The sequence below is a fragment of the Eptesicus fuscus genome, chromosome 23, assembly GCF_027574615.1.
Source record: "Eptesicus fuscus isolate TK198812 chromosome 23, DD_ASM_mEF_20220401, whole genome shotgun sequence".
NCBI classification, from domain to species: domain Eukaryota; kingdom Metazoa; phylum Chordata; class Mammalia; order Chiroptera; family Vespertilionidae; genus Eptesicus; species Eptesicus fuscus.
Window position 1 is genome coordinate 17,764,216 of NC_072495.1, and position 13,417 is coordinate 17,777,632.

Here is a 13,417-nt window from a genome sequence, read left to right on the forward strand (position 1 = left end):
AGCCCACCCGACGCACACCTCCGCACCTCCCGGCCCAGGGTCGGGCGGGGGCGGGGCTGTCAGCGGCCGGGGGCGGGGCCTGGCGCGCGGCTGGGGGTGGGCAGGCTCTCTCGTTCCCTGATTGGGTCTGGGATGGCCAGGAGGCGGTGTCTTGGAGAGCTTCCACGGGCCGACATTGGGCCGTAAAGGAGGAGGGCGTGGCTTTGTGAAGTCAGTTCCGGTCGCTGTAAAACCCCCTGGGCGGCGACGAACAGGCTTCAGATGCTTCTGGGTCGCGGAGCGAAAGGTCCTACTCTCAGTGTGTGAGCTTCAGGCCGAGCGCGAGAGCGACCCGGAGGGATGGCGGCCACCGGGAGCGCGGCCGCCGCGGCCACGGGCAGGTTCCTCGTCCTGCTGCTGCTCGGGCTCACGGCACCCGCCGCGGCGCTGGCCGGCTATATCGAGGTGGGCAGCGGACGAGCGCCCGAGCGCCGCCTTTTTCACCCGCCGTGGGAGCGCGGCCTGCGGGCGGGCGGGCGGGCTGGGGGCGAGCCGCGCGGGGAGGCGGGGGTCCGGGCTGCGGCGGGTCCGGCGCTCCCTCCCCCGCCCCTGCGTGGTGCAGTGCTGAGCGCCGGAGGGATGTCGGGCCGCCTCGGTCGCCGCAGAGGCCAAATGAAAGGCATCGGGGCTGCGGGGGGCGGCGGACCGCCTCGGCCGCCGCAGCAGCCTCCATCCCGCCTGCGGCCCCGCCGCTTCGTCGGGGGAACCCCGCGCGGTCCAGACGCCACCGCGTTTCCTTCTCCCTCCCCCTCCACCCCACCCGCCGCGGGACAAGCCGAGCCTTCGGTCCGCAGCTCCGACCTCGGGGTGGCCGGTGGCGAAATGGGCAGCGCGCGCTCCCCGCGGGACAGGGCTGGCTTTCCCTCCGGGGCAGCGGCTGGGGGGCATCCTTTGTTGGCGAGGTGGGCTCCGGTGTGGGGTGCAGCTCCCCCGGCGTGGCCCCGTGGAAGCGCCGAGGTCCCGAGCGAAGGGGCGCGAGCGCGCGTGGGCTGCGGGCGAGAGCGCTCCTGCCCGGCCGCGGGTGTCCCTCTGCCTCTCCCGCTCGCCTGCCTCCCTCTCCAGGAGGTCCTCCGCGCTGGCACCCGGCCCCGGAGGGGAATTATTCAATAAGAGCTGTTTGCCTGAGTCTGGAAAAAAGGGGAAAGGGGGGGGAGACCCTTCTCTGGTGGCCGGGGGTGCTCCCTTTTAAGAGTCGGTTTCCCCGAGGAGGGAAGGGGAAGCCTCCTTTTTGGTTATCCTACTTTTTGGCTGTCATTCTCTTCAGTAGTTGTGCATCTGATGACCCTGTGAGCATTTTTTTTGTGCCACCAGGTGGTAGGTTCAGTGGCCTGGGTTGTGGGCGATGCTGGCGTGGAGGCCGCGTGAACGCGGGTCGCTGGGGTCAGGGTGGGCTCCGTCTGGCTCCCACCCTGGAAACGCATCTGCTCGTGGGGGGGGGGTGGGGGGGAACCTGGGACCTTATTTTTACCTGCCTTCTTGAAATGGCGCTTGGCACTGTTGGGCTGCATGGAATGAGTGTTTCTGGTGTGTGTCGTTTATATTTCGTTTCCCTGTTCACTATTTAAAAAAAAAAAAAATGACCATTTCTGCGGAGTTAGCTGATTTCAGAGAGAAGTGAGACCTGGATTTGATGACCTAGGAATTGACGGACTTCCTAATAAAAACCGCAAGTTGGAATGTGTTCTACAGAATGCTTACACATTTCCACGGGTGAAATAAATCTAACCAAGAACAAACTTTTTTTTTCAGGTGGAACGGCTTAAAAACGATTGTATTCTGCTTAAAGCTTTAAGGAAAGGTTTAGGGAAAAGAAATTGATTCATTAGGGAGAAAAGTTTTAAGTAGAAATAGTTCGTGTTGATATAAAAACGCTTTTCAATGATGATTATTTTAGCTTCCGCACCATGGTTGGTTAGATGTTTAACGATCCCCCTCTCCCCCCAGTATGATGTCGCAGGAAAGCAAGTTAGATCAGTGCAGTGGGAGGGGAAGGGAAAAAGGGATTTTGTGTAGAATATAGACCTTAAAGCTGACAAAAACCATTGTTCACACTCTGACCTCACTTCCCAGGGGGATGAGTAACTTCAGGCACTGGTGAGTTCACAATAAAAGGATTCATCAGTTGTAAAGAACATCTTCCTTTCAAGTGTAAGCAGAATATTAACACTGGTATGCCTATGGAGAAAGAACTCACAATATGAGGATTTGTTGTGGATTAGATTTTGATTGTTACTCCCCCCCCCGCCCCCCCAATATTGTTCAGTTGAAAAGGCTAGACAGTAGGAAATAGACATTTCCCAGGAACGGTTTCTAAATGCTATTTTATGGTAACTCCTGTTCTTGGGAACTATTTTTTTGCCCGCACTAAATTATTTTTCAAATGTTTTTGTCTTTTGTGAAGCAGGCAGAATTTTACTCATTTGCATATATTTTGATTTTACTTCTTTGTTGTCAGGCAAAAGATTGCATAAGCCTTAATTGAGATGAGTATGGCCTAAACGTGGATATCTCCGGGAAGATCCTTATTGAGATTAGCCAAAGGGATTCTAGCCAAATCCCTGATCAAGTTGCTTGGCACAGAATTATTAATTGGAGAATCTTTAGTGTTGCTTGGTGTTGACTGGATTAATCTCTTACACCTGTTTAAAAAGAAAAAAAAACACCTCTGTACTCAGGGTCACTTCCTCTTTTAAATCCAAGACAAATCCTGTTGTGTGCAAGCTTCCATTTGGGATTCTCAAATGGTATTTGTGCTGAAACTCTGCACTGTATAAAGTGGACATTGAGACTTACGAGAGCCAGAGCTTGAGTTCTTTCTGCCACGTTTATAAGTAAGTGGGCCAGTTGATAGCCAGTTTTCAGACAAGTCAAACTCCAAGTGTGACAGCTGCAGCAGAAGGTAAAGAAGGCTTTTGTTGGTATATTTCCGAGTGGTGGTATATGGAATGTCTGATTATGACTTGGAGATAGGAATATCAGTCCTCATTTTATCATAGCTATCTTAGAAACCTTTTTATAAATTTGATAAACTAAGTTTTACCAGTCAGGTCCTCCTTTCATAGAGGAAATTTGTTTCATCATCTAAACCCGTCTGCCCGTATTGGAGCCACATGTGGCTACCGAGCTTGCAGTTGTGGATAGTGAGATTGAGGAATGAATTTTCCATTATATTTCATTTTAATTAATTTACTTTTCCACTTAAAGACTGACACTCAAATCAGTGATTGGAAAACTTTTAACTTGTTTGAAACAGCGTGGCTATGTGAACCCACTTCTTAAACTGTACATTTTATGAACTATAAATGCAGATCAGGTATTTCCTATGAAAATTTAGCATCTGCCTGGAGGTGTGCTGTAATTGTAAAAGACACACCAGATTTTGAAGACTTAGTATGAAAAAAATGCAAAATATCTCAACACTTTTTACATTAATTATATTAAAATATAATATTTTAGATATTGGCAGAGTAAAATATATTAGTAATAGTTTTGCTTGTTTCTTTTAATTTTTAATGTGGCCGCTAGAAAATACTACATCTAGGACTCACATATTTCTACTAGAGTGCTCATTTAAAAAAAAATTTTTTTATTGATTTCAGAGAGGATGGGAGAGAGAAAGAGATAGAAACATCAATGATGAGAGAGAATCATTGATCATCTGCCTCCTGCACGCCCCACACTGGGGATCCAGCCTGCAACTTGGGCATGTGCGTGGACCTGGAATCAAACCGTGACCTCCTGGTTCATAGGTTGATGCTCAATCACTGAGCCATGCCGGCCGGTCTGGATTGTTAATTTAATGTCTTGCTTGAGTTGGTCCTGGATGTGTTTTTATTAGCACAATTTAAAACATATTGCTTTCCAACCCCTCTTCCCCCAATAAACTCTTGCTTGAAGTCGGTCCAGTGTGATGGTGTTTTCTTAGGACAATTTTGAATGTTATTTTCTCTCGCTTTTTTTTTTTCAATTAAATTTCATTTAGAAATAATTTCAAGCTTACATAAAATTGCAAAAATTGTACAAACAACTCTCATACCCTTTACCCAGATTCACCAGTTGTTAACATTTCCCCTACTTAGCATGTACTTTATCATTCATTCTGTTATGCATTTTTTTTCTGAACTATTTGAGATTAAGGGGCATATATCATGCCCGTTTACCTTTGGAAACTTCCTTGTGTATTTCCTAAGAACCAAGGACATTGTCTTACATAACCTTAGAATAGTTATCAACTTAATGAAATTTAACATTGATGCAATGATTTAATCAAATCAAATACTGTCTGTATTCGTTTGTCAGTTGACCCAATAATATAAAGCTTTTGAAAACATGGTTATTTTTAAAGCTAAAGAGCTTTAGAATTCTTGGCAGAATATGTGAAAGGTTATTAATTTTCTCCAAATAGAAAAATCAGTTTTTAAAACTTCTCTGATATTGTTGACTTTGGAAAATAAAAAATTGTTAAACTTTTAACATTCTTTAATTATGTTATGTACCCTTACTGAATTCTCAGGCTTTTGCATTTTCTTCTCTTTTTTAAAAATATATTTTTATTGATTTCAGAGAGGAAGGGAGAGGGAGAGAGAGAGAAAAACATCAGTGATGAGAGAGAATCATTGATCGGCTGTCTCCTGCATGCCCCAGCTAGGATAGAGCCTGCTACCCAGACCTGGAATCAAACCTTGACCTCCTGGTTCATAAGTCGATGCTCAACCACTGAGCCACACCAGCCTGCATTTTCTTCTTGAAATAAGAACTTAAAGCTTAAATATTATATAGGTAGTGCTGTTCACTATAAAAATAAAAATAAATACATGTAAACATGAGAAATGAAAAAGAATCTGAAATCCTGTTAATTAGGGAAACCTCACGGCAAGCATTCTGGTGGTGTCTAGCCTTCTGGATCTTTCAGATACATACATTTTATATAAGTGGCATATGTTGCATATTGAAGCTGGTACCTAACAAGTATTAATTTGAATTGTCCTAAACTGAACTATTGAAAGAAAATAAAGTTATCTGTGTGATTAAAAAGTAGGGATAAAAATTTGCCCAGTCATTGTAGTCTCTATGGAGGGGCCAATTTGAGAGAGAATTTGAAATCTCCCACAAACCAGTTTTCATGAGTTGTTTTTTAAAAATGAGATAAACTAGATTACTCTAATGCTTACTTATTTAATGTAGTGCACCTTGATCTGTGGCCCGAGGTGGAAGGAGAATCATGGAGGCGCATTCGGATAGAAATGAGTTCCAGTCCTTTGTTTCAAATATAACTAATAATGACTTTTGCTAAGGGAAGTTTTCTTCCATACGTACCATGAAGTCTCTTTTAATGACATCTTTTTTTAAGCATAACTGAAATCTATTTTTAAAATAGGAATTCTCATTTGTTATTCACACTACTGGTGTCAGATGTTAAACAGTACAGCAGTAAAAAAAGTAATGCAGTGCTTTTTACTCTAGTGAATGCCCTTGCTTGTGATTCTAGGCCCCACCCCAGGGATTCTCAGTGAGTGCATCTGGGATTCTCACTTCCAAATGCTTCCTAGGTGATCTTCTGAGCAAGTAGAGAAAAACAAAACAAAACAAAGCTCCAGCAAATAAAAACCCCAATAGAACTCATGTGGGCACACTGTCTCACGAATGTTCCCAAACAGACTGGCGAAGTAGGTATTCTTGTCTCACCTAAAAATGGAGTCCGGAGAGGCCAAGGGTTTATGGTCGCGCATCAGGGCCAGGGTTGAGTCTGTTTGTCCTATTCTCAGTCTGTTGCTCTTTCTTTCCTCTACATCAGGATGTTTCATAATCTTCCCCTTTTGGCTGCGGATTTCTTTTTATGTATGTCTACCTATCTTTCCCAGGACCAAAAATCCTGATAGTATTTTCTTTGAAAGAAACTAATTTCATAGAAAATACTACATATCGTGAATCAAAATACGCCGAATGTTTAACAGCGGTTATCTTTGAAGGATGTAATTTCAGGGAATGCTGTGTTTTACATTTTCTATGGCTTTTTAAAAAACTTTTAGTGCCTTTTTAAAAAAAATTCTTACCAGAGGATATGTTTATTTACTTTAGAGGGAGACATACACACACACACACACACCCACACACACACACACACATCGAATGGTTATATGCACCCTGACCTGGGATTGAACCTGCAACCTAGATATGTGCTCCGATCAGGAATTGAACCCGCAACATTTTTGGTCCCTGGGACGACGGTCCAATCAACTGAGCCACCCAGCCAGGGCAAACTTTAAATTTTAATGCCTTTAAAATATAACATGCAGGTTCTTTTTTGTTTTGTCTTCTTAATCCTCACCCAAGGATATTTTTCTTTTTTCTTTTTTAGAGAGAGAGAGAGAGAGAGAGAGAGAGGAGGAAGAGGGAGAGGGAGAGAGAAACATTGATGTGAAAGAGACACATCGATTGGTTGTCTCCCGAACATGCCTTGGCCGGGGCAGGGGATCGAACCTGGGATCCAAGTACATGCTCTTGACCAAGAAAAGGACTCACAACCCTTCAGTTTGTGGGCCAATGCTCTTTAAGCACTGAGTCACACTGGGCAGGGCATGTGCAGGTTCTTTTTTAAAAATAATAATCTTGCTTCATCTTTGTATTCTGCAAAAAAAAAAAATTAAGAAAATATGTGGAGAGTCTTATAAAACTCACGGGGTTATTTGGAAGAGAAAATGCTATGGGTACCAGATTTACAATCACTGGCCTAGTTGATAGACAAAACATTGGGAAGAAGTTGATTCAGTAACCAATGACTGGGATAAGTTTGTGGTCTAGAAAAAAGATCATCAGCATTTGGAGTAGGTCACCCACAGGGATGGTTTGTTGAGAGCACAATCTTTTCAGTCTGCCTTCGCCTAAAGCCTCATGATTGCAACGTGGCTCTTTCAGTTCCACAGGGCATGCTCTGATGTGTCAGCATCCAGGGCACGAAGAGACTGTCTCTTCTTGTGTATCTCCTGTTAAGAGTGAAGGAACCTTTCTCCAAGCCCACCAGCACAAGACTCCCGCAAGTCTTATTGGGCAGAATTGTGTCAGATGCTCCTAGCCAAACCAGAGGGGAATGGGACCTCTGTGATCACTTAGACTTCGGGTTGGGTTCTGTTGCAAAAGAGGGCTGTGGATATTGGGTAGATAACAACCCAGTGCTTATACAATTTGGGTAGTTATATAGCTGGGCTAACTGGAAAGAAAAAGACTTAATTTTTTTCTTACCAGGAGTATCCGTGAATTAAAAGGCGAAATGAGACATTGGAGGAGACACACACAGTGCAGTTATTAGGATTGGCTTTTCGTTTTGAGGGATATTGCATTCAGAATAAAATGGCTGGAATGATGAAGTATGTGAAAAATTGGATATGAGACATGGATGGTAGTTAGCCTAGAGAAGAAGAAAACCTGAGATTTAGTGGCGGTGGTATAGAACATAGTATTTTGAATATTTTAGACTTTGTTTCTGGAAGGCTAACTGATGACTTGCTTTGGTTGAAGCAGAATTTTTACCTGGAGAAATGAGCTGATAAGAGTGTAGGACCTTTTATTTTACTCTTTTTAATTATGTACATTTCCAACATAATGTAGTAAATATATAAAAGATACTCATATCTTTTGTTAAATTTTAACATTTCCATATTTGCCTTAGCCTTTCTTTTTGAAATAACTAAAGTATTATAGATATGGAAATAAAACATTACGATAGACCTTTAAACTTTTCCACAGCCCATTAACCTTCCTTCCAGAGGTAACTCTTATTTTGAGTTGGGGGTTGAGCATTTCTATTCCTGTTTGCATGCTGAGAGAGAGCTCTGTCATCTCCCTGGATTCCAGAGAAACTTGCTCTGGCTCTTGGTTGTAATAAATACTGGTTTATCCGTGTAGTGTTCATTGTTTGATGGTGTTTTGTGATATTTTAGAAGGTAAGATGGCGAAGATACTTGAGAATAGAGGTAGTGCCGTACTCCTGAACACACCCAGCATACAGAGCACCGTTTCTGGCCACCCAACATCAGAAGCCCCTGGGTATTTTTGAGTTTTTAAAATATATATCAGTGTGTTTTCATAAAACAGACAATTTGTGCAACTACCACCAAGGTCAAGAAATAGAACATCCCCCCTCACCCTCTCCAGTAACTGTTACCCTGACTTTTATTGTATGTAATTGCTTCCTGCTTTCCTTTATAGTTTTACCGCCTCAGCATTCATTGCTTAACACCATATTTGAGTTTTTTCCTGTTCTCTCGTTTTATGTAAATGCAATCCTTCAGTATGTATTCTTTAGTATCTGGCCTCTTTCACTAAACATGTTTTTGAGAGTCTGTACTGTTGAGTATAGCTGTGGTTCATTTGTTCCCATTGCTGTATAGTACTCCATTGTGTATGAAGAAACCACAATTTGTTCTGCTATTGATGGACATTTGGGATGTTTCCAGATTGAGGTTATTGAGATAATACTGTTCTCTCTGTGGCTTGCCTTTTCACTGTCTTAATGATGTCTTTTGAAGTTCTTAATTTTAATGTCTAATTTACCAGTTTGTTTTCTTTTTAAATTATTTTCTTTCAAAGTGATTTAAAATTACAGTAGGTGCTTTTTGTGTCGTATTTGAGAAGTCTTTTTCTACTCTGAGGAAATAGTTATTATTCTCCTGTCTTGTAGATTAGAAGCCTTTTGTTTTGCCTGTCACATTTGAAAGTACAGTTTACCTGGAACTGATTTTTGTTTAGTTATGAAGCATCAGTTTTTTTATTTCTCTTTTCCGTATGGATATCTAGCATAAACCAGCTTCACCATTTATTGTCAAGGTCATCCTTTTCTTTCTATTTTCCCATGACACCTTTGTTGTTAACATCTCTACTGTATATGGATGAGTCTGTTCCAGGTCACTGATCCATTCTTTTGTATTAGCTCATCTGATGTTGATTCTTTCTAATGTATTTTTCATTTCAGTTACTGTATTTTTCAGGTCTGTTGACTTTTTTTTTCCTTAAGGTCTACTTAGTTCTTTATACTTTCTAACTCTTAGTTGAAATTCCAAGTTCCTATATTCCACTCTCTAGTATGGTGAGCAGTCTTATGACCTTTTCTTTGAATTCTTTATTCAGTAAATTATTTATCTACATTTCTTATAAGAAGTAGACAAAATAGCTATTTCTCCACATCTTGAAAAAAGTGGCCTTATGCCTCTGTGTAGGCTCTGTGTGCAGGTGGTTTTGGCAGGCCAGTAGGAACTGAGGGGGTGTCTAAGGTGTCAGGGCCACTGGCCTATGAGCAGGAGCAGCTCTGGAGGGGGAGGTCAGGTGTAATAATGCCCTGTTGGTCCTACTTGCTCTGTTCGTTTGACCTAAAATGGGCGAGGGAGGTGTCTGGAAATGTGCTGCAGGGACTTAGCAGGCAGGCTAGAGCACCTCGATAGAGCCCCTACCCACCCTATGGAGGTGGAGGCCAGCTTAAGTCACCTTTAACCTGGAGTGTTCTCCCATTCCCTGAGAGCATCCGCAGCTCCTCAGCTTTCTCTGGACAAAGTGTTCTTGTGTAGAAGTGACCTCTGTCCAGGTGCTGTGCGCCTGATAGTTTGGGGAAGCCAGTTGGAGCGGAGCAGGTTCTTATGGTGCCTGAGGCACTGGTTTTCCAGACTGGGGTGGCTCCCAGCACAGAGGTCAGGACCCTGTTCTGCTTGCTTAGGAGCCAGAAGGCTCCAGGCCTTGCAGCCGGGAAGGCCCTGCATTTATTTGATCTTGCACAAGAGCCAAAGCCCCCAAGCAGAGCTCCTGCCAGCCTCAGTGGAGGGGACATAACCAGTGCACTCCAGAGCCAGGGGCAGCTTCCATATTTACCTCCTCTCTAGTCCATCTCTTCTCTTGCTTGTTGAGAAGCTGTTCATTCAGCCACTTGTCTCACAGGAGAAATTGGTCTCTCTATTCATATATGTTTGAGTTTGCTCATGGAAGGGGGTGAGTTCAGGATCGGCCTGTGCCACAGCCATGTTGGGCCTCCTAACTGTCTTTTTAAATAATCAGCTTTGGGTTTTGTTGCTCATCTCTATTGTCTGTTTAATTTTATTACTTCCTGCACATTATTTTCTTCTTTCTACAATTCATGGGATTAATTTGTTCTTTTTCTAACAGTTTGAGATGACTGCTGAATTAAAATTTTTTCAACCTCTTTTCTAATGCGTTTATGTAAAGCTATAAATTTTATTCTGAACAGGGCTTGCGCTGCAGTTCACATGTTTTTTCAAGCTTTCTACTTAATTTTTAAAATTGAGTATAATTGACATAGAGCATTTTGTAAGTTTAAGATGTACGGTGTGTCAGCATAAGAAATGTCCAAACTGGTAGAATTTTAATGAGTTTATTTGAGCCAAACTTCTAAGATTTACTCTGAGCAACTTTCAAATATACAATGCAGTATTATTAACTGTTGTCCCTGGACTATTAAAAGTTTTGTACTTACCATTGTGTTACAGTTGCCTACAGTATTCAGTGCAGTTACATGCTGTACAGGCTTGTAGCCTCACAGCCTAGGTGTGTAGTAGGCTAGACCAGTGGTCCGCAAACCGCGGCTCGCGGGCCACATGCGGCTCTTTGGCCCCTTGAGTGTTCTAACGCCACTTCTTTAAAATAGACTCGCCCAGGCCGAAAACCGACTTCTGCGCATGGGCCACGAAGTTTCAATCGCACTGTATGTGCGCGCCCGCACGTGGTATTTTGTGGAAGAGCCACACTCAAGGGGCCAAAGAGCCGCATGTGGCTCTCGAGCTGCGGTTTGCCGACCACTGGGCTAGACCATCTAGGATTGTGTAAGTGCCCTTTTGATGTTCCCACAGCATTCCTCAGCACCCATCCCTGTCATTAAGTGGTGCATGACTGTATTTTTTAAATACTCCTCAGGTAATTCAAATTTTCAGTGCGATTGAGAGCCTCTGATTGAGATTTACAGATTCTCTTTGTTATTCTTCATGCCTCTTGTATCTCTGACCTTCTTTCTGGGATAAGTTTTTTCTTCCAAACACACTTTAGAATTTTTTTAAGGGTAGGTTGTTGGATGACATTCTTTTACCAAATATCTGTCTCACTACCTTTCTTGCAAGATAGGGTCATTGGGAATAGACTTTCTTTCATCATCTTAAAGATCTTACTTTACTGCTCATATTTAATGAAACCAGTATCCTACTGTTGAATATAACCCACAACTTGACTTAGCTGTCAGCATAGTTGTTGCTCCTTTAAAGGTAATGTGTTCTTTATTTCTGGCTACTTTTAAGCTTTTCTCTTTGAATCTGGTTTTTAGCATTTTTGCTGTCTGTAGCTAAGTGTGGATTTTTAAAAAATGTACAGTTGATCGTGGGTGTGAGGGGCTTTGACCCCTGTGCAGTCAAAAATCCTTGTATAACTTTTGACTCCCCCAAAACTTAACTACCCTTGGTATCTGCAGGGGGTTGGTTCCAGGACCCCTGTGCATTACCGAAATTGGCTGGTGCTCGAGTCCCCTATATAAAATGGTGTAGATCAGCGATTTTCAACCTTCTTCTCATGGCACACACAAGCTAATTACTAAAATATTGTGGCACACCAAAAAAACATATTTTTTGCTGATATGACAAAAAAATAGGTATAATTTTGATTCCTTCACACCAGATGGCTATTGTTGTGTTGGCTGTTGTCATTTTTTGACAGTCTAATGGAAAAGAGTCAGGTATTGCATGTTTTAAAATTTCTAGCAGCACATCGGTGTGCCAAGGCACACAGGTCAAGAATTCCTGGTGTAGATCAGTACACACTCTTGGCCATCCAACTTGTAGTAAGCATCTACCACTCATGGCAGACTTCAAGTGGACTAAAAGCCACATTTGGTAACAGAATTTTCTTTGATTGGCTGCTTGGACTCGGCCGTGCCCTACCCCCTTTTGAAGAAGCTTTTTGCTTAATGCTATATGGATGTTTTTCTTTATAGAAATTCTCCCTCCCCCCAGCAACTTTTAAGAAAAATTACTATTTGAGGTTTGATTAGCTTCCACAGGATCTACATTAATAAAATATCCAGCTGGGCTGTCATTTTGAAAGAGTAATCTTGTGAATTGATTGAAGTCATTGAGACTGAATGTTGTCTGTTTAAAAAACAATGGAAATAGTCAGCAGGACAGATGAAAATGTTTTAAATATTGATTGAAAGAGATTAAATGCAAAGCACAGACTCAAACCTGGTAAGTTCCCAGTCACGTTGAGCCGTTACAGGTGGTTTTGTGTGCTTATGTGTAGTGAGTGAAGACGCCGAACTTGTCACAGAATGGTGGTAGTGCATATTGCAGACCTAGTACCAATCGCTATGGATGAATGGATCCTCATTAAAATATCCCTATGGTGGTCTGAGAGCTATCTGAGCTGTATTGATGTCTGTCCCCAAAAAGCCAGGAGAAGATAAAGTAGAGCATAAACTCCAAGTCTAGTTTGAGGTAATGAAGGTTGCTTCAGTAAACATTACCAAGAAGAATACCCTTTTAGCATTCTTTTTACTTGGTCATTAATGAAGATAAATTTCTTTTGGAAATTTATCAGTGCTACATCAGTTTTTGGAACATTTTGGAGTTTTATGGCAAAAATGTTTGGAAGAAAGTAAAGAGACAAAGTGACCAGAAGGTAAAAAATGTCTTATACAAATGTAGATAAGATTACATCATTTTATGTGAGCATATGTTGGCCAAGTAAAATTTTATGTTAAGTATTACTGAGACTAAGATACAGCGGCTTTTGTGATGTTAGATTTATATATATTTGGAAATGTTTGAAATCAATTTTTTTTTACAGGGCCAAAGAAGTCACTTTAACCTAATATGAACATCGGGTTTCATCCTGGCATTAAGTATTACAAATGAATTGCAAACTTTTTTCCATTGAGCTTGTTAATAACTGTTCCCAAGGGATGAGTAGGGCAAAGGAAAATCATTCTAATACAAGCCAACATGGATCGCCCAAATTTGGCTTGGGTACTAAGTTACCAGATAGTATTACATACCTAAATAGCTGCTTGACTCGCCTGTTTCTGAAGGGTTCAAGGTGAACTATTTCTGATGACTTTGTAAGACTATTTAGAAGAAAAACAAGGAGGGGTTTTTGTAGACAAAGTGTGTGTGCTAACACATGCTGTTGAAAATTACTGAGGAGACATTTTTTTTTTTCCTTTGGTAAAAGCACTATATATGTTGGCAAAAATAATTTTCTTCTTACAAATGTTGTTATAAACATACATATCTAGATCATATTTGGCTCTTGTGCAAGATCAAATAAATGCAGGGCATTCCCGGCTACAGCAGTTTGGGTTGAATGTCATTTAGAGGCTGATCTAAGGACATGAATAATT

At 42.1% G+C, this 13,417-nt stretch overlaps 1 protein-coding gene across 4 annotated transcripts in view; it reads left to right on the top strand.

The window, feature by feature from the left end:
- The first annotated feature begins 238 nt into the window (after positions 1 to 238).
- The window catches only part of APLP2 (amyloid beta precursor like protein 2), a 59,190-nt gene continuing 46,011 nt past the window's right edge, over positions 239 to 13,417 (top strand). Inside the window, exon 1 of one of the 4 annotated variants that reach the window (XM_008142535.3) lies at positions 239 to 444. In XM_008142535.3, coding sequence (XP_008140757.2) covers positions 340 to 444 — 105 coding nt within the window. In that variant the 5' untranslated portion in view covers positions 239 to 339. The remainder of the gene's footprint in view (positions 445 to 13,417) is intronic. The other 3 variants (XM_028146893.2, XM_028146892.2, XM_028146894.2) reach the window with 3 other exon arrangements.